This window comes from Phoenix dactylifera, chromosome 8 (assembly GCF_051530095.1).
Source record: "Phoenix dactylifera cultivar Ajwa chromosome 8, Ajwa_hap1_PhDact_Kaust_v1.1, whole genome shotgun sequence".
NCBI classification, from domain to species: Eukaryota; Viridiplantae; Streptophyta; class Magnoliopsida; order Arecales; family Arecaceae; genus Phoenix; species Phoenix dactylifera.
In genome coordinates, this window is record NC_143197.1 from 31,358,742 (window position 1) to 31,382,891 (window position 24,150).

At 39.2% G+C, this 24,150-nt stretch overlaps 3 protein-coding genes across 13 annotated transcripts; 1 reads left to right on the plus strand and 2 right to left on the minus strand.

Moving 5' to 3' along the window:
• Window positions 1-3,522, plus strand: LOC103705930 (B3 domain-containing protein Os06g0194400). 2 transcript variants are annotated; one of them, XM_017842477.4, is made up of 7 exons: window positions 1-236; window positions 337-438; window positions 1,146-1,177; window positions 1,270-1,432; window positions 1,572-1,778; window positions 2,196-2,268; window positions 3,230-3,522. In XM_017842477.4, the coding sequence occupies exons 1-6, from the start codon at window positions 99-101 to the stop codon at window positions 2,232-2,234; spliced, it is 681 nt and encodes a 226-aa protein (XP_017697966.1). In that variant the 5' UTR covers window positions 1-98; the 3' UTR covers window positions 2,235-2,268; window positions 3,230-3,522. The 2 variants fall into 2 exon arrangements, with proteins under 2 accessions (XP_017697966.1, XP_008788064.1); XM_008789842.6 differs by having other exon boundaries at window positions 2-236; window positions 2,196-2,272.
• Window positions 3,523-4,047: 525 nt separating this feature from the next.
• LOC103705933 (metal tolerance protein 5) lies at window positions 4,048-17,682 on the minus strand. 4 transcript variants are annotated; one of them, XM_039125018.3, is made up of 6 exons: window positions 17,551-17,682; window positions 7,891-8,000; window positions 7,514-7,759; window positions 5,530-5,610; window positions 4,850-5,083; window positions 4,048-4,547 (listed from the first exon to the last, which is right to left on the minus strand). In XM_039125018.3, the coding sequence occupies exons 1-6, from the start codon at window positions 17,633-17,635 to the stop codon at window positions 4,197-4,199; spliced, it is 1,107 nt and encodes a 368-aa protein (XP_038980946.1). In that variant the 5' UTR covers window positions 17,636-17,682; the 3' UTR covers window positions 4,048-4,196. The 4 variants fall into 4 exon arrangements, with proteins under 4 accessions (XP_038980946.1, XP_008788067.1, XP_026660006.1 ...); XM_008789845.5 differs by lacking the exon at window positions 17,551-17,682 and adding an exon at window positions 11,384-11,801; XM_026804205.4 differs by lacking the exon at window positions 17,551-17,682 and adding an exon at window positions 11,295-11,330.
• Window positions 13,595-23,496, minus strand: LOC103705931 (serine/threonine-protein kinase AFC1-like). Of its 7 annotated transcripts, none has more exons than XR_016396308.1 (14): window positions 23,196-23,479; window positions 22,425-22,596; window positions 21,741-21,767; window positions 21,307-21,460; window positions 21,169-21,217; window positions 20,943-21,057; window positions 20,639-20,715; window positions 20,274-20,430; window positions 20,055-20,119; window positions 18,492-18,589; window positions 18,207-18,312; window positions 17,792-18,065; window positions 17,551-17,682; window positions 13,595-14,103 (listed from the first exon to the last, which is right to left on the minus strand). XR_016396308.1 is itself a non-coding variant. In XM_008789844.6 (12 exons), the coding sequence occupies exons 1-12, from the start codon at window positions 23,301-23,303 to the stop codon at window positions 17,904-17,906; spliced, it is 1,290 nt and encodes a 429-aa protein (XP_008788066.2). In that variant the 5' UTR covers window positions 23,304-23,479; the 3' UTR covers window positions 17,710-17,903. The 7 variants fall into 7 exon arrangements, 1 of the variants encoding a protein (XP_008788066.2); XR_003385444.4 differs by lacking the exon at window positions 13,595-14,103 and adding an exon at window positions 14,323-14,572; XR_603873.5 differs by lacking the exon at window positions 13,595-14,103 and adding an exon at window positions 15,038-15,728.
• Between the last annotated feature and the right edge of the window lie 654 nt (window positions 23,497-24,150).

Below are 24,150 nucleotides of genomic sequence, written 5' to 3' on the forward strand. Positions count from 1 at the left end.
ACAGCCCCCATTTCTCCATGTCTTCCTCCTCTCTCCCCTCGGTTTAAGATACTCCTCTCTGTCTCTCTCTCCTCTCTCTTTCTCTATCTCTCTGTGAGATGGGGGCGCGCAAGGCCTTATCCTATGAGGAGCTGCGCCAGAAGAAGCTGGAGGAGAACAAGAGGAAGCTGGACGAGCTCAACCTCAGCCATCTCTCTTCGGTCCTGCGAGAGTCCACCAGCCCCAAAACCCCCCCGGTTTCAACCATTTCTTTTTTCCTCCTTTGCTCCTCCTTCAACTATTTGTTTCATTCATGTCTTATTGCCCTTTGTTTTGGCCTCCCATGTGTTTGATCAGGCTAAGCAGACAAAGCGAAAGGTCCCGCAAGAAGGGGGCTTGGTGGTTTTAAGGAGATCGGATCGTCTTGCCAACCTTCCACAGCAGCCGCGCTATCGGGAAGTATATTGCCTACCTTGTATCTTGGATTCAGCTTTTTTTTTTATAAAGCGATCACTTTTTTTGAACTTTTCCTGTTTTTCTTCTTCTTGTTGTTGTTTTTTTTGATAGTGATGATGCTTTTTGGGTTTTCGGCATGAGACAATAGAAAACTTCTGTTCTCTCTTGATTTGGAATTTTTCCATGATGAAAGAGAGAATATTTCTTGTTTCTGTGGCCTATTTTGGTACATTGCTTCTATTGCCTTTAGTTCTTCTTCTATTGGTAGTGGTTTGCACGCTAAATGAATAATAAAGTCGATGTATAGGGACTTGAAAAAATTGAATTATTACGAGGTTTAATACGTCAAACATTCACGCTTTCGAGGTTGGGTTTTGGTGACCGAACTAATTATAGATATTAAGCTAAGTGATCAGCGTAAAGTTGATCAGCCCGTAAACCATAAAGGAATGTGTGCACTGTTTTCTTTTCTCATGATTATATTGTTTCTACCACTTCTTAGTGCGATAATCTTAGTCCTGTTAGGTTTTAAATGTTCTGGTTTATGAGCCTGACACCCTGTCCAGTTGTAGTGCTCCATCCTTTGCGAAAGGTTTTGGTATGCATATTTACTGAGATCGCTTGCATTAATTTTTAGTCCATTAGAAAGTAACCTGTAGGCCTTTCAGTATGAATACTGATTCCTTTTGAAACATTTGGTGCTTCAATAGGTTGCTTCAGATATCGCGGAGAGGCCTAGAAGGTCTGGAATATGTTTCTCTCTTAACTCTAATCTTTCATAATGACATTCGAATATCGAACTTTTTTTCTAATTATTATTATTGTGGCTTTTAGAAGTTTCAAGAGTAGACATTTAGCAGATCGAGTGTACGCCTCAGATGAAGCAAGGTTGTACGCTCAGACAAAAGCAGAAGAAGTTGAATCACAACTTGATCCAAAATTTCCTACCTTTGTCAAGCCTATGCTCCAATCCCATGTTACCGGGGGATTTTGGCTGGTAAATATGATTAACGATGATATGAGGCAATATAGACACATTATTTTTCTTTCCTTCTACATTTCATACGGTTATGTAAAAATGTAAGCATTGGGAGCTCATATTGAATTTATTAATATATTATCAATGTTGCTAACAGGGTCTTCCTAGGCATTTCTGTACCAAGCATTTGCCAAGAAAAGATACAATGATGACTCTGGTTGATGAAAATGGCGATGAATTCAAATCTCTTTACCTTGCCCCCAAGAATGGATTGAGTGGTGGGTGGAGGGGTTTTTCAATTTATCATGAGTTAGTTGATGGTGATGCACTTGTTTTCCAGTTGGTCAAGCCTACAACATTCAAGGTGATTGTTTGGTTAATATATGAACAAATGATCAAATACTGATTCATACTTTTAACTATTATGAATTATAGAAATGTCTGTTGTCTACTCAATCTATCAGCACAATTTCTTTACCTGATCTATGATCTATATATATACATACATACATATAACACACGCACACACACATATATATATATTACATCCATACATACATATATAATATATGTATGTATTATATATGTTTCATACATTTTAATGCTGCTTCACACCTCTCCATCCACTTGTCTGCTTATTTTTATGAAGTTTATGCTAAAACTTCATCAATTTTTTTACCATAAGAAAAGGAAGGCTGTGTTTTTTGCATTAACTTATAGAAACTGATTCCATTGTTTGATTTTCCTTTGTTTTGATTTTCTTTTCTAATGTACTGTACAGGTTTACATAATCAGAGCAAGTGGCTACAATCAGATTTGATCCCAACGAGTTTCGTTCATGCCTAGAGATAATGGCGCGTAATTCATTCCTACCCTAATCCTCAATCTTGTAGGGTGTAATTCTGTTGAATTATACTTCAGTAAAAGTGACATTTACATCTTCTCATTGCAGCACTTCTTGATGTTTATGTACTGCAAGTATCAAAAAATTGTTTGACATGAAACCACTATGTATAGCAGGAGGCATAAGTGAAATGATAATCCAATTGACACTGAGTTTTTGATTGCAAATTCTCCTCAAAAAGAAGCTTTTGCCTTCACTTGAAACTGGCATAATTCCTGCACCTTTTCACTTGTTTTGTGATATAAAATTATCAATGAAGTGGAACTCCTGGACTATTACTCTTTGACTAAGCTATGGTCGTGTCAATTTACTAGTACAAATGGATGTTTGATGAACTCCCCAATCAGTTTAATCTGATTCATAACAATTCCTAATTTTGGTTTCTACATCTACCATAAAAGGATTGTAGTAGAACTATCCACAAGGTTTTACCATTTAAAGTTTCAATCATTATAGTTACATGAAGTATATATGTATATAATCATCTCACAGTGTAATGAGAATATTCATTCTGAAGAAAATGAAGAGCACGAGACTTTATTTGTGCTTGTGCTATTTGTTAATCTATGCTGCATTTTGGTGCTTATTATGTTACTACCATATACTGGATTATTGCCTCTGGATCAAGAGCAAACACTTTGTAATTCCTGTAAGAAGACATTCCTAGGTGTGTCTGTCATTTTCTGTCATGCCTGGTATCAGATTTGTCTCTATTGCAGGTTTCTTTTTTTTTTCCTTACAACTTGGGTTATTTTCAATATTTATAAACAAGATACACTGATTTTTTCTCCAATATAATTTCTTTTCTTTTTTTTGGGTGTCATTCTACATTTCGTAGTCATTTAACCTGAACGTTTCATTGGACATAATATGATACTCATATAGTGAGCACATGTTATATGGCAATGTAGGCAAAAGATGATACCAAGATGGTGGTAACACGAAAGCAGTTCATGGTTTCCATCCAGCAAGCACATTGAATCCTTACTGCAAGACAGCCATTGCTTGCTCGTGTTTTTTTTTACTTTTCTTTTGGGGGAACCGGGGAAGTCTGTTGCTTGCTCATGTAACTTCCATTCCAGTGATGCTGGGAGCTTCTAAAACTTTCTCCTGTATCGAGAGATCTAAAGTCATTAGATGTATTACGATCTTTTGTGTAATCATGTCTAATGAGTAGGTATGTCGTTTAAATTACGTTTAGCTTCATTAAGTGGACCCTTGTTGTTCTGATAGACCAAGACCAAGTTTCTCTTATCGCAGAAGTAAAGGATAGACCGAGTTTCTCAGCTATATTTATCCGAGAGGATATTTTCTTGGCTCAGTTCTGGTTATTTTGTCCAATTGTTATATTTTATTACTTAACCACGTAGGGTCGTATTTCCTTTTTTTTTTTTACCTTTTCTGAGACAAGTTGACTCGATGCAAGTTATCATGCAATTTCATCTTGAGAGTTAAGAAAAACAAGTAGACTAAGAGTATACACTGAATAGATCTTAGATGTTTATGTCTGATAAGTATTTTTGCATCATGAAAGATTGTAGTAGCATCACGACATCATGATCTCTTAACTTATCCACTCCACCAATGAATTTACCAAGAAAGTTTACGTTCCATATTCGGGACCCTTCCCTAACATCTTTTATTCCATTTTTCTCTCCTTTTAATTGTGCATAGATAACTGTCACCAGGCAGAACTGTAAACCAGCAGTTATATAATTTTCAGCATGTCTAGATGAAATGCGCTCAGAATACTTCCATTCCCAACAAAGTTTCAGATTGAACCCTTGATTGGGGTATATAAAAGCTATTAAAGATGAATCCTTTCACAGTCAAACATTTTTCCATGATCGGTTTCATAAGATAAACAACTTCAGTAGGCTATAAATCATGGGCTCGGGCATGCTCAGGGCGATGGGTGAACTCATAGTCAAGGTGGACAAATGCACGCTCTATCTCAGGCAATCGCTCGAGTTTCTCTTGCAAGGCCTCCCCAATGTCATGTGCTTCTCTCAGGGGCATATCTGATGGCAATACAATGTCCACCTCCACAAAGTAGTGGGAACCAAATGTGTAAGCCCTCACAGTGTCGATGTGTCTGATGGCCTTGTGGTGGTTCCAGCAGAGGTATGTCAGCTTTTGTAGATATTCCGGTGCTGCTGATCGGCCTACCAAGGAGTTCACATTTTCCAGCACGGTCATTGACCATGTTCTGATGGTGTAGAGTGCCAACTGCAGTCATAGGCATTGTGTGAGAATTAGAGGCAATACTGATAACAAAAGGACATATTAACAAATGAAGGTATTTTGATGGAAATTAACTTCTGCAAATTAATCCCTTTGTTTAACAGACTAATCATGCCCTTCAACCATCTTGCAAACACATGGCCTGCATGTTGTAATGGTTATGATGGTAAAGAAAAATGATGCAATTTGAATGACTAATCATCAAAGAACTCATGACATGCAGGTTGTACGCCCGAGCCAGTTCTGAAGTACGCCTGCAGAAAAGATATGATGGTTAATATACTTACGATAATAGCTCCAACAGGGTCAATCCAGTCTTTTACATAGTTGGCAAGGAGTGCAGCCACGAGGCCAATGACATTGGTGATGACATCAAAGATGTGGTCTTGTGCATAAGCTTTGACAATTTCATTAGTGAATGAACGGCAGTAGACAGCCAGAACAAGCTTCACAAGTGTCACTGCTAGCATGATGCCTACCACCCATGCTTCTTGCTCCTTGGTCAAGCTGAATTCATCCTCCTGCATTTGTGCAATCATATTTATGTCAAGAAACATGGAACTTTGATGCCAGAAAAAGTAGCCTTGAATATTCAATCAGCAACTTTGCTGTAGGAAAGTGATACTAAATTGCTAATGCACCATTACTTAAGACAAAAGAATGGTTTGAGATTATATTTTGTTGGGAGCTAGACTATCATAATAAATTGGTACCAATAAATGGTCCGCTAGCTTCAGCATTCCTGGTCAATCTCAACTTATACTGTTTGTGAATGGCCTACTAACCATCTTTGCAAGAGAGGGAGGGGGGAAGATAATGACCATCCAAGAATAAATGCCAAATTAATAGGTGAACAAACATGGAACATAGACTACCACTAAATGTCACTAAATTGCTGGAAGGAATAAACACAAAGAAACAGTGAAGAATATGCTCGTAAAGGAGTCGAGAAAAGATATCTACTTACATCAGATATCAACGAGCGCACTGACTCTAAAATAATCTGGAGACCTAATGTTGCCATAACAGATGCAAACACGAGAATTCCCTGCACATGATATTTGCTTTGAGTATTTAGGAAGTATATAGGACACAGAAGAAATGAATAATTGAGAAGTTAAAATGCTCATATGACTAAGCATAAGCTCCAACAAATAAACCTGTCATGTGCTATAGGGAAGATGATCAGGGTTATACTTTAGTCAATGAAGCCTTAGCTTCACTCCTTAATTCTGTTTCATCAGCTTGGCGCATGAACTTTTTCATTTTAAATCCCACAAAAAAGAAGAATACCAGGTTGTAGTTAGGGGTGTCAAACAAATTGAGCAGCTTGAGCTTGGTTCGAGAAAAACTGGAATCAAGCTCAATATAAAGCTAAACAAACCAAGTTTGAATCAGCAAAACAAGCTCGAAATTAATTGCAAGCCGAGCCAAAATTTGACCCAGCTTGATCGAGCTCAGCTCGATCAGGCTCGAATATATTTAAATTATATATACCTTTTTTTTCATATACAATGGATCATTGGATTAAAGTTTTAATTGGTATATATACGTATGTGTGTGTATGTATTTTGGGGATCAACTAAATGTTAATTTAGACCCGAACGAAACTTTGAACCAAAGCTTGAAATCAAGAATCATGCTTTCATTTGAACTTGAACCAAGCTTGATTTAATCTGGAGTTGCGTTATAGGATTATCAAGCTGAACAAGTAGGCTCATGTTCAGCTTGATCTGGAATTAAGCTTGAAATAATGGTAAATAAATAAAGATTGTTCTTGGAATTCAAGCTTAAGTTCAAAGCAAGCTTGACTGGACTCGAGCTTGATCAAGCTCGGCTCAGTTACAGCCCTAGTTGTAGCATTTTATTCTCAGTGAAGGGGTCATATAATGTTAATACTAGAGTGATTCAGTGTAGTTACAAAACTTTCAGGTAATTTTTTTTTTTACAGAAACAAATAGAATAAATATATACTCTTCAATACTCCTAACATTTACAACCTGAATACCCCATTTTAACGTGATTACTCTAATTCTTTACTTGACATGGCACTTAACGATGACTATAATTTGCCCATTTTACTCTCAAGTGACATTACACCATTGGCGAATAACAAAATCAAGAAAAACATCATGAATGATACATCAATGGATAATAATGGATCTAGTCGAGGATGACCTTAGTTAGTCTTTGCTCTTGTATTTCCCTATCAGTTTTTGGAATACGATAATTAGCAACAAATCCTGAGCTTTTTTGGAACTCAAGAGGACTCGTCATCTGAAATCCTTGCACCTGAAGTTTTCTCCCACTGCCTTCTGATAAATATTTTGGTAGCAATGCAAAATGGTTTAGTAATAACAATGTTAAACCTATACCTTTATAACATTTCTTTTTTTTTCCCTCATTTTGCTTATATCTTCTCTGTTCTCCTCAAACTTTGTCAAGATTTATAGAAATCACTGGTCCTGCCTCACTTAAGATGGAAAGGAGAAAGACAACACTATTTACTTTGATTCTTTCAGCTATAAGGACATCCAACAAGAAAACTGACAGCCATATCTTGCATTTAAATAAAACATCTCTGAAGTTTGAGCAAAATAAACTTGGAGCACTTCACATCCAAGTCAATCGTCTAGCAAATAAGCAAGAGAATTCATAAGTCTAAAATATGTACAAAATTTACAGAACTAACAGTAAGTACCAGTTTTATAAGCAAAGATGCCTTTATTTTGGTAAGTAATAACCGAATGAACTTGCTATGGAGATAGCAATTCTAAATTCTTGTAATAAGAATGGCAAAAATTAAAAGCTAATATATTTTGATACATAATAACATGCAACAAGAATTAGATATTAATAGCCATAATTTATTTACAAGAGTCAGAAGAACCAAGTAAAGTAATTGGGCATCATCAATTTGACTTGTAGAATAACAAAGGAAAAAAACTAACCAGTGGCTGCATGCGCCTTTTCCCAATAGGGTATTGGTAAGGATTTGGAGTTTGCATAGAGAAAGCAGTAAACCATAGAATAAAACCAGATAACAGATCAAGCAGTGAATCCAATGTAGATGCAATGATTGCTAGAGAACCACTCCTTATTGAAGCATAAACTTTTGCAGCGAAGAGAACCATGTTTGCAATATTTGATATACGAATGGCTGTTCTCTCACTTTTGGCAACCTTTTCACGTTCTTCCTATATGTAATACAATTGTGTCAGTCCATGACCCACTATTGGAAACCAGAAAAAATTTCTTCAGCCCAGCTTTCCAAGAGGTTTCTTCTTTTCCCTACAAAAAAGGACTATAATAGGTATATAAGTCCAACCTTTGACATTCCAGGAAGAAAACCACGATCAGTCAAGGCATCCATTTCATTAAATCCCTCCAGCATTTCTACCTGCTGCTGATAATATTCTGCCACAACATCTCCAGTACCTATACACATCGAGCAAGTTTTTACTTATAAAATGTCAAATCAATGTTCTCACTTATTCCAGTTAGTGTCATGTATTAAGGGAAATTCCAAACTGTGGAGATTAAATCGCAAGCCAACTGTTAATGAAACACAATCTGAACAAAATCAAATGGTGAAAACTGGTGTCAAATTTTCAAAGATCACAAGGTTTTTCAGCCAATGAATGCTAAAGATCCACGGATCCAACAAAATTGATTCTCGCTTTGGATAGTTTCATAAAAGCTGCTTCTAGAAATAGAAGAAGATGGATGAGCACCATCAAAAAATGGTATGCACAAAAAACATAAATGCAATCATCAGCATTTCTTCATGCAGATGAAACAACCATTCCCCAGTCAAGTTCCCCAACTGAAAGGCCCATCAATATATATCCAGACATGCATAGCACACACAATGGAGGTATTTTGTTATCAAAATGTATACATATATGTTGATGTAAAGAATCTCATTTGTTCAAAGGTATGCTAATCAGGGCCGACCCAAGCCTTAGGCGACCGCCTAAAGGAAGGCCCCCGCCCAGACTCCGTATCTACAGTGAATCGTAGTCGCAGAGCCAGAGCAATGGCTACCTCGACAAGACGTGGGAAGATGAGGGTGTCTGAAGTCACCGTCCACCCGTCCCAATCCCATCGCCCACGGCGAAAAGCTATAAACCTACGCTACGCCTCTGGCAGCTTGGCTCCCCTGGGCTCTGGCTCTACGCCTCTACCTCAGTTCTTCTCTGGCTATAAACCTACTCTTCAGCTCTTATGCATCTTCTTCCTCTGCTCCTCATCGTCATCCTCTTCTGCAGTTATGCTTCACCGTCTTCGCCTTCGTCGTGACCAACAAGGGCGCCGGCGAGCGGGCGAGGTCATCTCCAGCCGGCTGCAGGGGTTACAACTTACAAGGAGTACCGCCGACCGCGGGCCCCTCCCCCCTCCGCCTGCAGCCAAGAAAGGCTACTTCCGTGTGAGCAGAACCCATTCCAAACTCTCCCCACTAAAGCCAGCGAGCAGAGCAAAAGGAGAAAGAAAGAAAGAAAGAAACACTGTGCTTCTTGAAAGCAAAACAGAGGTTGCATGATGCCGTTGGACCCCATACGAAGTTTGTGAGGTGCCCTGAGGGCTGAGGGGGAGCTGCAGAAGAGGAAGGAGGTCGTGCACTACGTCATCCACAACAGGTTTGGACTGTTTGGTGCGCTCGTTTTCTCTCAAAATTTCTTTTTTTGTTCTTTTTTCTTTTTAACAAATGTGCTGTGTTGAGATAGTGTACATTTTTTAGTTTTGGGGTTTGAGTATTCTAATTTTTAGTTATCTGGACTTGTATTGTACATGATATGTTTGCTTTTATTCCAAAGAGAAGTCTTAGGTTTTTGGCGCTTCAGTGCCACTCATATGTAGAATTCTCGGGCTGTTGAATTAAATTAAGTCGGTTGCAGCTCAGCCTTAAGGTTAAAGGTTCAACTGGTGTGTTCTTAAACTAAAATATAAGGAGGTAGGCTGACTGAAAGACGTGAGTGCAAATTGAGGAAAAAAATACACTATAATGGTAGGAAATGTAAAAATAAATAGGAAAGAATTATATGTGTATGAAAAGAATCCGTATGAGTGTTTTGATGAAGCTGATTACAAATACCAGAGTTGAAGAATTCTTGTTTTTTTATTAGATACTCCATTTGGTGCCATCAGCTTTGAGGGGTAGACGACTATTTTGACAGTCTGTGCCAAGGTGGCATCAAGTAAGATAAATGGAACATATGCTTCATATTAATTCTTTAAATTTTCTGACATGCATTGGTGCTTACATGGTACAGTTGATATTTGCAGTAGGATATACATGTAGAGAAGGGGAATAGGGATAAATGGGATAGTTGTGAAATATTTTATGGGATTTAGGTGCTTAGCTTTTACCTTTGATAGTTTTCATTGGTGCCATAAGAATTAATTGGGAATATCAAGGTGGCTGTGGTTGTTACTGATGCAAAATTGCCGTATGCTTGGAAACTTGCAAGAAATATGATTATGTATTCTTTTGGTCGATAAAGTAAGGTTTAACTTAGATTTGACACATATGTGAAGGGCTGACTACTAGGCGTTAAGTATTACATATCATGCCATGGATAGACATGCAACAAATCTACAACCTTGAGAAAGTACATATTAAATGTACAAAAAAGATAAATTGAGAAAATTATTCTTTCATCTATGAACCATTTTAGCTAGCTCTATGACAATGAGTAGATGTTATAGAGTCATTGAAATACTTCCTTAAAATTTTGCACTTTTTAAAAAAAAAATTTTTTTTTTTTTTTTGAAAAAAAAGTCTTTCTTGGTGAGTTCGCCTTAGGCCCCTAAATGCATTGGGCCGCCCCTGATGCTAATGAACAAAAGAACCATATAGATGGATATATACTAGAGTTGGTGGGTGATAAGGCAGCACCGACAACTATCATTTCATGAAAACTTTTATGTGGAGAGCAGAAAAAGGAGTTTCTGTGGATTGAAATGGCATTAAGAAACAGAATTCTTTGATGAAATCAAAGAAAATGTGTTCTTATGGACTTTCTTTGACTCTGTACAAACCAACCATTCAAAGAAACCATAAAAACACTTATGGTTCATCTATGTGCTGAAAGCAATTAAGGAGGCACTAAATGCTGCTTAGAGAGCTCGAAAAAAAGATGAATCTTAGGTCGCCTGTACTGGCTGTTCCGTTAAAGAACACAGGTTATCCAACAATTAATCAGGGAAACACATCTTAAGGCATGTTGAAAAAGCTAAGCTACAACTGGAGTCCTGAACTCACCGGTGATATCATTTGCAAAGGGGGCTTCCCGCAGATTATTAAACATTAAAGTTTTCCTCTGTTACAACAGGCGTTTGATAGGCCTAATCCAACAAGAGCTTTTCAAGAGATAGTATTATAGCAGATGATTTTGTTACAAATAGGAAACGTAGAGTTTTTTTTTGTATTGCTTTCTATCAATTTTGCATCATGAATCGATAAGTATCCTTCCTGTGCAAATAAGAAGTCAAGAACGAGTCATCGCATCAGGAAGAAAAGACGAGAATATTCTTTAGAAGAAACCCATGGAAGTTTTTCTGGTTCCCATGAAAAAAGATAAATTTCCCATGGAAGTAATTATCAACATCAAGCATTTAGTCGATCCAACAAAACAATCGCTAAAAATACATATAAAATAAGGTATGACAACAAAGAAATTAGAATAGAAACAGTTAGATCGGCTCTTCAGGCAAAAGAAACGGAATTACCCCACAAAACCACGTCAATCCCCGCACGTCACCCAAGAAAGACTCGACTCGAGAATTAAAATGTTAAATAATCGAAGAGCGAATTGAACCTAAGCCGCGGGGGGGCTTCTCTTGGAGCTCCGACCTCCGTAAGCCCTCGAAGTTGAGCCGCCACGATCGCTCCCGCTCAAGGGACTCCGGCAAGAGGAGCTCCCGCTCGCGGGACTCCGGCAAGAGGAGTTCCGCTCCCTCGGCATCCCCGTCGGAGCTCGCAGGCTCCAACATTCGGCCTTCTTCCACACCCCTCGAACCAAGCTCGAATCCCAGGAGATTGGCGACGGGTTGAAATGGGCTCCTCAGTCTCTCCTCCGGCGGCGCTCTATAACAAAAGCGAGGTAGGTGGCGCTGGTGAATGGGATTTCAGGATCCACAAATAATCCGGTGTATCATGTGGTGCGTGGGGCGTGGATGCGGATTGCGTCTCCCACCCAAGGGCTGGATGGCATGGTGCAAGGTATGGAGCGAAGGAAAGGATCCATGGGGGCCCACTTCTTGGGAAATCGCTCAAGCGTCAAGCCTCGCCGGGCCCACCACTAGCCACACGGGGAGAAAGGAGTCGGCCCGATCCGCTGCCTCCCCAACCGCACCTCGTTGGTCCGAGCAAAACAGAGGTCCATGCCACGTTTCCTGATCTGTCCCGGGAACGACACGTCATTCGCCGAAGAATTGGGTGTGTACTTGGGGGTTATTTTCTCACCGGTATTTTGAAATCCTGGTATCGTTGCGTGCGTATTTGTACGTTGCGGATTAGGGGGTCGGGAAACGAGTTGGGTTAGTGTGGGTCCCGCTCGGGTTGTCGGTTTATAACTGGCTGCGAATCGGACCACGCCTTTGGTCGCCTTCAGAAGGGAAAGGTGGTCTGGCCAGTAAGGACAGATTTTTATCCGCTCTATCCTTTTATGATTGGAGACTGCCGCAGGCTTCCTCTTTTTTTTCTTTTTCCTTTTCTTTTTTTCTCTAAAAATAGCTACTCACACTATAACACAGCCAGCTACATCAGCATCAAACAAACAATACAAAATAAAAGGAGCAAAAGACTATTATGTCCAAAAAAATTTTAGAGTGGTATGCAACAAAGAAGGTGACCCAGTCAGCAGCCTGATTCACCTCCTGCAAGACTATCGCAGGCCTCTCAAAAATAACCTGATGACGAGAGAGAAAGAGAGAGAGAGGGGGGGAGTATACGAAAAAGCCCTATCATTGCATGTTATTCTTTTAATACTGACGAAACCTCCCCGTCAACAAAAAAAAAAAAAAAAAACTCACAGTATCTAGTAGGTAGACACCGGATTTTTTAAATAAAATTTAAAAAAATTAGCATGAGTATATCCAACAAAATTAAAAAAATAAAATATTACAAAGAAAAAAAAAACTCTACTAAAGTGCTTCCACGACATAAACGACAACCCTATGACTTAGGTCACAATTGAGGAGGTGTCAAGTGTCCCTCACTATCAACGGATCTTTTATAAAAGGTAGGTGCATAATCTCAGCAATATGATAGAGGGCCTCCTTCTAGATAAGTTTCAAGACTGACTGGTGTGCTCAAAGATCCAGGCGTTCCTACCTAATTAAATATAATATGTATATATGCGGCTTGAATGCATTAGGGATAAAGTGATGTCCGCTCATGAACCCCTTCGAGTAGGCAAGGGATATCTCAATCTGTGATGCAGATAAATAGGCCACCATAGGTGTATTCGGAAGCCTCCAAATCCGGAGTGCCTTCAGGCACTTGAAAACCACCCAGAAGCCCCCATCTATTCAGCAGTCCTTGATTGGAACTTAGACACGAGCAACGTTCCATAGAAGGAGGGCCATTTAGGATAAACACCCAGCCTTCAGATCCACGCACAATCGACACACCGATTCGGCGGGTCTCTGCAGGGTTCGCAAGGAAAACGAGGGAGAACGTCGGATTTTGCGCATCTGGTGCCTTAAGAGTCCAACATTTGTCTTGTCAGAAAAAAGCTTCCTCCACGTTTATCCGAGCACTTAACTATAAAGAGGTGCGCCACGGAAAATGGTTTGTTTTGAATAAGTGAATACCAATCATCTCTCACGTCTGAGAGTTTGTTGCGTCTGGAACTCTATCATAATAAGTGGAGGAAAACATCAGAAAACAGTGTTGCATCACGAGTGTGTATGACCGAATCCAACAACTCCCCATAAAACATAAGAAAACAGAGTGGCTAGACGGAACATTGGATTACACTCCATGCATCAGTTTCAATTTAAGAGATTTCAGCTACTCTCTCTTCTTTTCTTTTTTTTTTTTCTTTTTTTTTTGGATAAAAACGGCTGCTCATTTATATAAGTCTAACATGAGTACAACCAGCCAAATCACGGAAAAGTAATGACAAAAAAGCAGAAGGAGCGTCTGATGCATACGTCCACAAAACATCCCCGAAGTACTGGGGGCAACAAAGAAGGCGACCCAGTCTGCGACCCTGTTCGCCTCCCTAAACACGTGAGCTGCCAGAAAACCGTCCATCGACTGAACCATCCTGCGTGTCTCCCGGATAAGGGGATAACCATCACCATACCTGTCCGCCCCCAGATCCAGTCGATCACCACCACTGAGTCCCCCTCAAGGTACACTCGCTCGACACCAAGCATCTGCCTGGCATAGGATAACCCCTCCCAAGTAGCCTACAACTCTGCCCCAACTACTGTAAGCCCTAGTATCCGCCGCCTTCCTGCAGCAAGCATCCTACCACCGTGGTTCCTGATCACAAATCCAACCCCTCCAGTCATGCTGTCCACTGACCTGCTGCCGTCGAAGTTTACTTTGAGATTGCCAACTTGAGATGTTACATTTGAGTGCGAAAGTTCTGCTTGAACGATTATTTTCGCCTATATTCTTAAATGAAAGACTATCTCCAACATTCGGACTAGCAGAAAAGAATAAAGCATGTCCAACTTAGATGCAGAACAAGTGCAACCTTTGTTTTTAATGCCATCTTACGTGGTAAAGGGGCTTCATTGATGATCGGGGATTGAAAACAATTGTTTTTTTTTTTTTTTTTGATTGAAAACAATTGTTCCTTTAGTAATATTAACAATAAAAAATTCAGTCATGAATCAAGCTACCGCTTGAAGTATAACAAAACGAGTAGTCAGTTTAATTTCAAGGATGCATGACATACATACAACTCTCAGATTCAATCCAACTCGAATCACTGAAGGTCTCCCACTATGGTTGCAACTTGAATTGCTGATGCATTAGCTCCAGAAAACTGAGAGTGGAAAACATAAAGGTGAAAGCTCAAATTTTCACTTCTTTATATTTCTATGTCAAGAGAAATTTAATTAAATCTTTCCTATATTTTTGGTCATAAAATTAGAATTTATTTGCCAGACCATATCCGGCCATTATACGACAGCCCTCTAAGCTAGATCTTGCTTGGCTAAAGAACAAACATATTTAAATGTTTGAAGTAGGGAAACCTAAATAATAAACAAGAAGTATAGCAGATATATTAGAAAAATACTCAAAAAAAGGCTTTTTGCTCCAGACTCATCTATCAGCATTTGACAACATGCAAAAGGCTATTGCACGGATCAGTAGCATGCTTATGTAAGGACAGCTAAATTAAAGGTGGCAAATTATGACCCTTCCCACCAGCCCGATCCGTGTTCGACCCGCCATAAACATGTTTAGATTTGACCTAAACAGGTTCGGATCGTAAACAGCTTGATCTGTTTAACCTGTTTATTAATTGGGTCGGATACATATTTTAGATGTCCAACCCGTTTAACCCGTTTAATATATGGTTTGGGTTGGAGAACAACAAATCTAAAACAAAGGGAGAATAAGGCAAGCGCGAGCCGCTTGTTGTCGATCTTGGGCATGGCAGCGAGCGTCTCGCGGGCGCACCGGAACGCCTGCTTCTGGAGCTCCAGCAGCATGTCCGCTGCCCTTGCACGTTATGTTGCTGCTCTTGTGGATCATCCTCCCCACCATCAACAACCTCATCTCCTTCCTTCTCCTGCTGCTGATGGTCGTGGTGGCGATGCTTCTCCTTATCAGGCTTCGCCAGCTCCTGGTGTTGGTGCTTCTCCGGCTCGCCGTCGGGCTTGAGCTTGGTGCGCTGGATGAGGGAGCTAAGGTAGTGGATCCATCACTCGAGCTCCTCTGAGGCGCCCTCCATCATCTTCTTCTCCTCTCTCATCACCGCCACTGCCAGAGATGTAGCGCAACGACGACGCGGATCGAACGATTGATGCCGGAGGTGGGTGGGTGGCTCCGCTTTCGTCTTTCTCTCTCTCGCGCGTCAGTGTGGGACAAGTTCTTTGATGGCGTTTGGTGTATTCCTTTATGCCTGTCTCGGCCCCTCTCCCTCTCTCTTGTCATTTTCTTCGCGTTCGAGAAGGTGTTCAACTTTGGACTCACTAAGAGGAGGAAGATGGAGGCATGGAAACAGATTAAACAAGTCGGATCGGATTGGGCAAACAGGTTAAACAGGTCGGGTCAGGATTGGTAGGGCTAAACAGATTAAACAGGTCGGGTCGGACAAACAGATTACCTGTTTATTAAACAGGTTAAACGGGTCGGATTACCGGTTTATTAAACATGACAGGTTTAGGTTGTAATTTCTGACATGTTTAATAAACAGGTCGGATTCAGATTTATGATTTTCTGATCCGACCTGCATCTAACCCAACCCGTTTATGTCCAACCCAAATCGATTTCCACCTCTAAGCTAAATGAACCGCTGAATCTAAGACTGCAAATAGATTGGGTTGACCCGTGATCTGACCCAACTCAACCCAACCCGTTTAGATCCGATCCAACTGATTTTAAAGGAACCGTAGGGCCAGATCGGATTCTAAAATTAAACTCATTCTATTTTTTAGGTCGGGCCTAGATTTACTAAATTATGACCCAATCCGATCCGACCCGTTTGATTTTTGAGGCAATTTTAAATTTCCCACCCTCCGACCCACCCCAAACCGGAAACACTGTTAGGGCCTGCAGGGATGCTTAAGGGCTCTAACTCTCTATTCCTCTAATCTCTTCTTATGTTTGAGGACGAGAGGAATGGAAGAGATTATCTTTTGTATAATGTTGAATGATATAAATATTAAATTAAGACTTAGGTCGGTTACATTAAATGAAAAAGTTGTTCTCCTAAGAAAGAAGTTCAGACTAATGAAAGCAAAATAGAGTATAATTTTGCCATGTGGAAGACAATAGGTTCATGATGGGTCTTTTACGGCTGTTGAACTTAGTCATATGTCGTTATCAAAACTATATTTCTCATCTTAGCCCATGTATGCTTTTCTAGTATTATGTTTAGAAAAAATAATATTAAATGCATTCTAACAAATTCGGAGGATATCGCTACCGAGTAAAAAAGATTAGCAAAAATGCTATTCTTTTCTACTAAAAAAAAAAAGTATCGCATACATGAACAAAAAATATTTCTTCTAGCTAACAAGGTTGAGCCTACCATTGTTAGATTAGTTTGTAATGACATCAATCCTTTATGCTTAGGCACTTCCACTTATATAATCCTGCATAACTTGCTTTCTATAGTTTTCACACATTGCAAAAGAAACCAAGTACGGGCAATGACAAGTGCAGATTTTTGACCCAATCCAAACCCAACCCAGATCAGAATTTTTTTTGGTTGGGACTGAATTATATATGGAACCGACCCAAATAACCCGTTGGGTCAGAAATTTTAGCCCTAGACCTGACCCGATCTTCTATTGGGTTGAGTCTGAGTCTCACATTAAGACTCGAATAAAGAACTGAGTTGGCTCAGAGCCACTAGAGGTGATTTGGCCATCCGAGGCGAATGCAGCATGGGGAGCACTCCAACCCTACATGCCTCACAAGTTGCAACTGAACCTCTTCCAGATTCTTCAATACATAATTTGCAACCAAAATTTTACACCAAAACTCCACAAGTCAGCACCTAAATTATTTTCAGACTCCAAACAGAGTCCATACATGGGCAATAAAGATGTTGCAGAACAATCTATTGATCGCAGGATATCCTTCAGCTGCCATATGCAACAATCATAATATCTTCTCATCTAAAATAAGAACTTGTGATCGCAAATTTATTTAGTTGAAAAACAGTACCACTATCTAGCTTAAATCCACAACTGGCCAAGACAAAGTTCGGAATTAAAACGACCATCATATTACTGAATTTAAGGCACTCGATGTAAAAGCCACCAGAACAGATTTTTCCATGCATACCTTCTATTGAGTCCCTACCACCACCTTCATCCAAAAGAATTGCTACATGTCCACTTGAAGCTTTTGCGAAAATCTGTCCCGGCATCGGTCAGCTTGCCTAATTTTTGAGTGAACTGAACGTAGTTTTACTGCCTGCACATTAACAGAAGACCATGATAATAGAAAAACAGCAGAACCGAAATTACATTGCTCCAGTAATAAAATTCAATGTTACATAACTGTTTCTCTGTACAGCAGCAACCTTACAGTTCATTATGCAGTAAGCCAGCATGTCCAAATACCCATTTGTATAGCATAACCTCATCTTCTCACAGCTCTCACAGGTTCAATCAACAAACCAAGAGAAACCGCCCTTACATAAAAGAATAACTGTATCTTCCACGATCTCTCATAAAGAACGGGTGTCTAAGGGCCTCTCGTGCTTTCAGACGCTCAGTCGGATCATAGCGGAGCAGCCCTTGCAGAAGATCAATCAAATCCCCAGCAGAATGATCAACATGCTGCGTTACCAGGTTCTGCAACAGGACTCGATTACATGTCGACCACCAGGAGATAATCAAGTACTTAATTAAATACTAAACAGTAAAGGTACTGTGCAGGCAAGGGTGAAAAGAAACTCTGTTCCCACTTCAGAAACAAAAATAGCAGCTTATTACCTCAAGGCGACGCAACTTATAAACTGCTCTCACGCTTTCACTTGAAGTTGCCCCTTCAGGCCAATCCAACCGCAGTCCTCGCCGGAAATACTTCTCAGCACGGCGGCTGTGAGAAAATGCAAAAGAACAAAGCTAAATCTCAAAACAACCAAGCATTTTCGTGACCATTTAGTCTCAGATTTATGGATCCTTATTCACCAATCATGTAACATTTTCATCTGAACATGTAATAAAGCAGCACAATATAAATGCATCAGATGAGGTACAAAACAAATTTGCTCTTACTCAGCTCTAGTGGCCATGTGCGTTGGCAGTGGGCCTAACACCCTCTCCATCATAGCCAGATGCTCCAAGTTCTCATGGGTTTGAAAGAGTGCCTCTCCCTGTTTTTAGTAAAAGAGAAAAGTAAGCAAACATAATTAGAATTGCTTAAACAAACCTTAACCCTGTACCATCCACCCAATGCATATCTTCATCCATTTCTACACACTGCATGACGTACACAATATAGACAGAAACAAGGTTCGGTAACTTAGTATGAAAGACAATTCTAGAATTTGATTTTGAGGCCAAGAAACTTCATCTCAAAATTATCCTGATGATAATAAAATTTATACAAATGCAAGTGAAAAATCAATTTAAGCTTTTTACACCTCACAACAGTAAGAAGTGGGAATAACAAGCAAATATCAGAATACCTTTTCTAAATATAATATATGTCAGACTTTTCACCCTTCCACTCGATATACCCTTCCACTCGATATACCAAGCATCATGTTCGGACACAGCGGTACTTTCACGGCAACCTAGTACCTGATGCTTATGACTATTAAAATTCAAAACAGATTATCTTCTTGGACTTGACATACCATAAGGAGAAATCAAATAGTCTACCATGCTATACTTGTTATGTTCTATATGCTTGTACAAGTGTTAATTAGTAACTTTGGTTCACCTAACTAGATGAAGCACAAGGAGAACATAATGTCAGCATGACCACATCTGCAATTCTTACATATCTAGGATCATCTATCACCATTTAAACTGTCTTTGGGCATGTAAAAATGGTTATACTCCAATTCAATCACTATTGTCCATGCTCATGCAGATAGCACTGCACTGCATCAAAGCATCCAGGAAACTATAGCTTAGAGGATCCAGAGCTGCACACTAACCATTGGCTTTTGAAAAGAGTAAAGTTATAATAACAAGTATCAGGTCCATTTAGAGGAGAAAATGGCAGAAGAATGTTTCCCCATTCACTAAATCATAAATAGGGCTATGCTTGCATATCTCCAAAGAGGACGAAGGGGAAGAACACAAACACACAATACTTAGCCTTAACGTGCGCAATTCTTCATCACACCAGTTCTGTTTATGACTTCATTAGCGCGTAAAAGGAACTTGTCAGTCAAAATTGCATGTTATGAAGAAGAAAGTATGGGATTTTAAGTCATTTGCAGATCATGCTTCAGGGAGCATTCATAAGACCACAATCTAGGCCACTGATCTAAACATATCCACCTCAAACAACCACTTCCTCATTTTCCATCCAGCAACAAAAAAACATTGGCTTGCTAGAGAAACTCTAGCTGGTATATTAGCAGGCGCAAAAAACATTCTCCAGATATTGCAAATAAGCAATTACTAAATTCATAATGAAGTGTACAGATCACAATGAAGCTTAACAATGATTAAACTACTGATTATAAAGGCCATTGCAACTTTACCCTGTATATCATCAAAATAAAGCAACCAAGAAGTTACAAAATAGAACTCATTAAGGATAGAATAAATTGGAAATAACTGGCATAAATAATTGGTTGGAGGAAAATAAAAGAAACTCACCGAGCAAAGCTCAACAAGAATGCACCCCACACTCCATAAATCACAAGGATAGTTCCATCTAAGTCCTTCAAACAAGAAGTTGAAGAAAAGTTGTTAAATGCTGATGATAATGCAATAACAATAACAACAACAAGAAACTAATAATAATTTCCTCATTTTGAAGGTAAAACTAAGAGCACAAAATCCACCAAATTGAAATTGATCAATAATAAAAAATACCAAGAATAACTTCTGGAGCACGATAATGCCTTGTTGACACCACATAGCTGTGATCTTGATGTTCAAATGTTGTGCTCCCAAAGTCAATAAGCTTGATAGCGCTAGACTTTGGCAGATTCTTAAAAAATGAGCCATCCTTAGCTGATCGTGTCAGAAACTTCATGGACAATAAAACAAAAAAGATTAGATAGATTGGAAACAAAATCCACATATACAGTATCAAACAACTGCATGATTAAAATTCTCAAAGCAGGCATGCCAGGAGTAGCAAAAATGCTGTTAGGCATCACATTGTCTCTTACAGTACTTCATGCATTAACTCAAGGGGAAAAATACATTTTAGCTACAGAAAAAAAAAATGGTACCTTAATACACTCAGATGACACAAGAAGGATATTCTCAGGCTTCAGATCCGTGTGGATAAGCCGTAAGTCATGCATAACTGAAAGAAGCAGAGAAGCAATAAGAACCATCCGAAAGCGAAATCAATGAGGCTATGCTCTGACTAGCATGTGCCTTCTCAAAACCCAAGTACAGTTTGTGCTTCTTTGTTCCAAACAGAGTGATGAATAGATAATTGAGCAAGAAGAATCCCCAAATTTATTCTCAGATGAAGTGCTCGAGCATTATAAGCAGTAGGAAGAAATAGAGAGAGCGTCACCAACATACATGCTACAGACTCCAAAAGTTGCCTGCCAAGCTCCCGGACTAGGTCAATGGGAAATGACCGATAGCTGTTCCTACGGAGAAAATCATACAAGCTTGGTCCAAGCTTCTCAAAGACCTGTTATAACCAAATAAAATACAATTGCATGTTTTAACTCTCCAGTGTCACAGAAATAAGAAATTCTAAAGCCACCACATATAAATCAATAATAAATACATATGTACTTACAATACATATATGATTACGATAGTCAAACCAATTCCGTATTTGCACATAACTGCAGGAATAAAACCACTTATACATATTCATCTTAAGCTCCTAAAGTGTTGCAGGATTGACAAATTTAGTGGAAAATGACTGTCCTACCGTGTACCACTAATGTCAGCTTTTGCAAGTCTCTGAAGCACATCAATTTCAATCATTGCAGCTTCTCGATATTTTTGAAGTGAACGAATAATTTTGATAGCCACTCTTTCCGTCTTTTCCAAGTCCAAACATTCCAACACTTGTCCAAATGTTCCTGCACAAAATGAACATATCAATCAGCAACACTATATATTTTTAAAATCAAATATTTGAAAATCATAAGATATGGGGTCTTTTTTTCTTTTGGGAACTCCATCAATCATATCCTCTAGAACCTCTCACATATGCTTAAGCTCCATCTCTTAGTACTAAGTTCAAACTTGGTCCAATAATTTGAAACCACTGGAGCATGTGAGAACCAAGAAATGGAACAGAGAGAAAAACAAGATTCATAAATACTAATACGGCATGGAAGGATGGAAGAAAGAACCCACCTTCACCCATTTTGCTGAGTATCTTATCTGCAGAAATCAATCCCAAAAATAAAAATGTCAGAATCAGTGCATGGGAAAGGTTAAACTGGTTAAGATAGCGTGGAAACAACATAGAGAAGAATACTAGAACAAATTATAAGAAATCTGCCAAAAAAAACATGATGGTTGGACATATGCATAAGCCAGCCAGATTTACATGTAAGAACTGCCACTTTTTATTTTTGCTTGGACGGCATTTTAGAGCACTCAAAAAAAAGTAAATAATGTATTGAAACCCCCACGATCTAATAAGAATTGCAGTTTTTTGCCCACCCTACCAAAAGAGAGAAAAAAAGAAGACATGAAGTGATGATGAGCAAAACTATAATACAAACAATATGTAAGAAAAGAATCTAATTGTAAGAAATGCAAGAGAATCTTGTGAGAGCAAAATTCGACATCATTGATCTACGTAGCTTGGGGGCAAAAACAAACAGCAATTTGTCATTCTGCCGCTCAATTCCCTTGCTGGCAAAGCTTGCAGCAAATAGGATGGGGAAAATCAACAACTAAAAAGTGCAATGCGGTTATTTTTGATACTGTCACCAATCTAATCAGGGAGGAGAAGCAGATGAAATAACCAGAACTCTAAGGCAACTATTCACAGAAGCAAACAAGCAGATAAAAGAGGTAATGAACAATTACATCTCGGGGTCAGAGTCTCTCCAATTGCAAAAACATAATGACCATCCTTGTCATCCGCTCTCCATGGAGGAGATGCAGGGCGAGGAACTCCAGTGAAGTAACATGAGTGCAGCAAATGGTTTATACTAGCCCCATTCACAACTTCCTGTCCACAATATAGTGTTGGAGTGACCTACAAAAGCAATACAGCAAATTGTCGTCCATGTGATTCTCCATAAGCTAAACAAACAAAAAATTTGAATTCTCCTTCTTATCAAGAATTTACTCCAAACATAAAATTGCATTACCCATATCATTTAAATTAAAAAGAGAGTGAACTGCACCAAAAAATTCCATATTTGTGCAATAGTTTCATTAATAAAAAAACAGATTGTTCCCGAATAAACTTAGCCATGAGCACAAAGGGGGGAAAATCTTTCAACGATCTACCGCCCACACTCTGAAAATTCCCTTCCAAAGAATCACAAAAAGCAACAAAGATTGATTTTTTCCCAACGAAGAAGAACAGAGAAATCAATTGCCCACCCAAGATGAACGCAAAACTGAAACTTTCGCATAACACTAACTTAAGATTTCCAAAAAATAAACAAATTATTTTTTAAGATCATCCCAAAAGACAAAAGGCGAATCAACCAAACGATCCAGGCATCTAGGATCATAATTTACGCTTCGAAAACACGAATCATCACCAAACAGATTCAAGAAAGAATAGACATGCATAAAAGGAAACAGATCGAAAAGGAAAATTAGCCAGAAACGAGGGGAAAGTACCCAGGGAGGAGGGAGAGGAGGGAGCACGTCCCAAGCGAGCCGGGGCCTCTTCCTGGGGCGCTTGTCCACGGGCACATGCGGGTACTCTGCGATCCATTGGGTCTCCATCGCCTATCTAAACCTAGGCTAACATCAAGGCCAGATCGAAGAAGAGAGATAGAGAGAGATTAAGAGAAATACCCCCGGGGAGGGGGGGCGAGAGAGAGAGAGAGAGGTGACCCTCCTTGCTGTTCCCGATCCTCCAAATCGGTTACTCTAGAAGCCAACTATAGTTAATCCTCTCTCTCGCAACCGATCTATCCTCTTAACCGTAGTTAAGGGGACCCGGTTCCCTCTATGAGGATCGTCGAGCCGTTTCCCCGCGGGGAGCCCATAGGAAAAATATCGGACTCGTACCCGTTTGCATCCCAACCCGAATCCGCTTTGTTGTTACCTTATTTTACTGGTTTTGGTCACCTGCGATGCACGGGATTTATTAAAACAGGTTACGTGTGTTTTAGAAAAACTTACTAGATGGCAGGGGAATGTAGTTTAGATTCAAATTCTCATAAAATTTGGATCCTAATATAAATAGTTTGTTTGAGCCCTAATCATCATTTTTGTAATCGAATTACCCACAATCACCATATTAGTGATATAATGGTGCACTTATAATAAATTTAGGCAGCAATTGGTGATCCAAATAGGACCACCTAGATAATTTTAGATCACCGATAATTTTTATTGTAAGTAATTTGATTCTGATGATTTAAAATAACTGTATTTGATATGCTATGTTCAAAGATTCTTGGATATCCTTAAATAATCTGTTTGGTATTCCTTGAAAATTTATGATCACTCATCATAATTACCAAATTTACCCTTGATTTAGTCTATAAAAATATTTATTAATTATATAAAATATATTTATAACAAAATATTAGTTTATATCAATCCTATAAATTATTAATCTAAC

Excerpts from the sequence above, each read along its gene's own strand:
- LOC103705930 (XM_017842477.4), top strand. The coding sequence starts at position 99 with ATGGGGGCGCGCAAGGCCTTATCCTATGAGGAGCTGCGCCAGAAGAAG. Across the intron at positions 439-1,145 it reads AGCAGCCGCGCTATCGGGAA|GTTGCTTCAGATATCGCGGA; the intron begins GTATATTGCCTA and ends GTGCTTCAATAG. Across the intron at positions 1,433-1,571 it reads TTACCGGGGGATTTTGGCTG|GGTCTTCCTAGGCATTTCTG; the intron begins GTAAATATGATT and ends TGTTGCTAACAG.
- LOC103705933 (XM_008789845.5), bottom strand. The coding sequence starts at position 11,558 with ATGTTGGAGCCTGCGAGCTCCGACGGGGATGCCGAGGGAGCGGAACTC. Across the intron at positions 7,760-7,890 it reads TTCTTCCTGGAATGTCAAAG|GAAGAACGTGAAAAGGTTGC; the intron begins GTTGGACTTATA and ends TATTACATATAG. Across the intron at positions 5,611-7,513 it reads AAAGGCGCATGCAGCCACTG|GGAATTCTCGTGTTTGCATC; the intron begins GTTAGTTTTTTT and ends TATCATGTGCAG.
- LOC103705931 (XM_008789844.6), bottom strand. The coding sequence starts at position 23,303 with ATGGAGACCCAATGGATCGCAGAGTACCCGCATGTGCCCGTGGACAAG. Across the intron at positions 21,218-21,306 it reads GCTGACATTAGTGGTACACG|TTATGTGCAAATACGGAATT; the intron begins GTAGGACAGTCA and ends TTATTCCTGCAG. Across the intron at positions 20,431-20,638 it reads TGTCATCTGAGTGTATTAAG|TTTCTGACACGATCAGCTAA; the intron begins GTACCATTTTTT and ends TTGTCCATGAAG.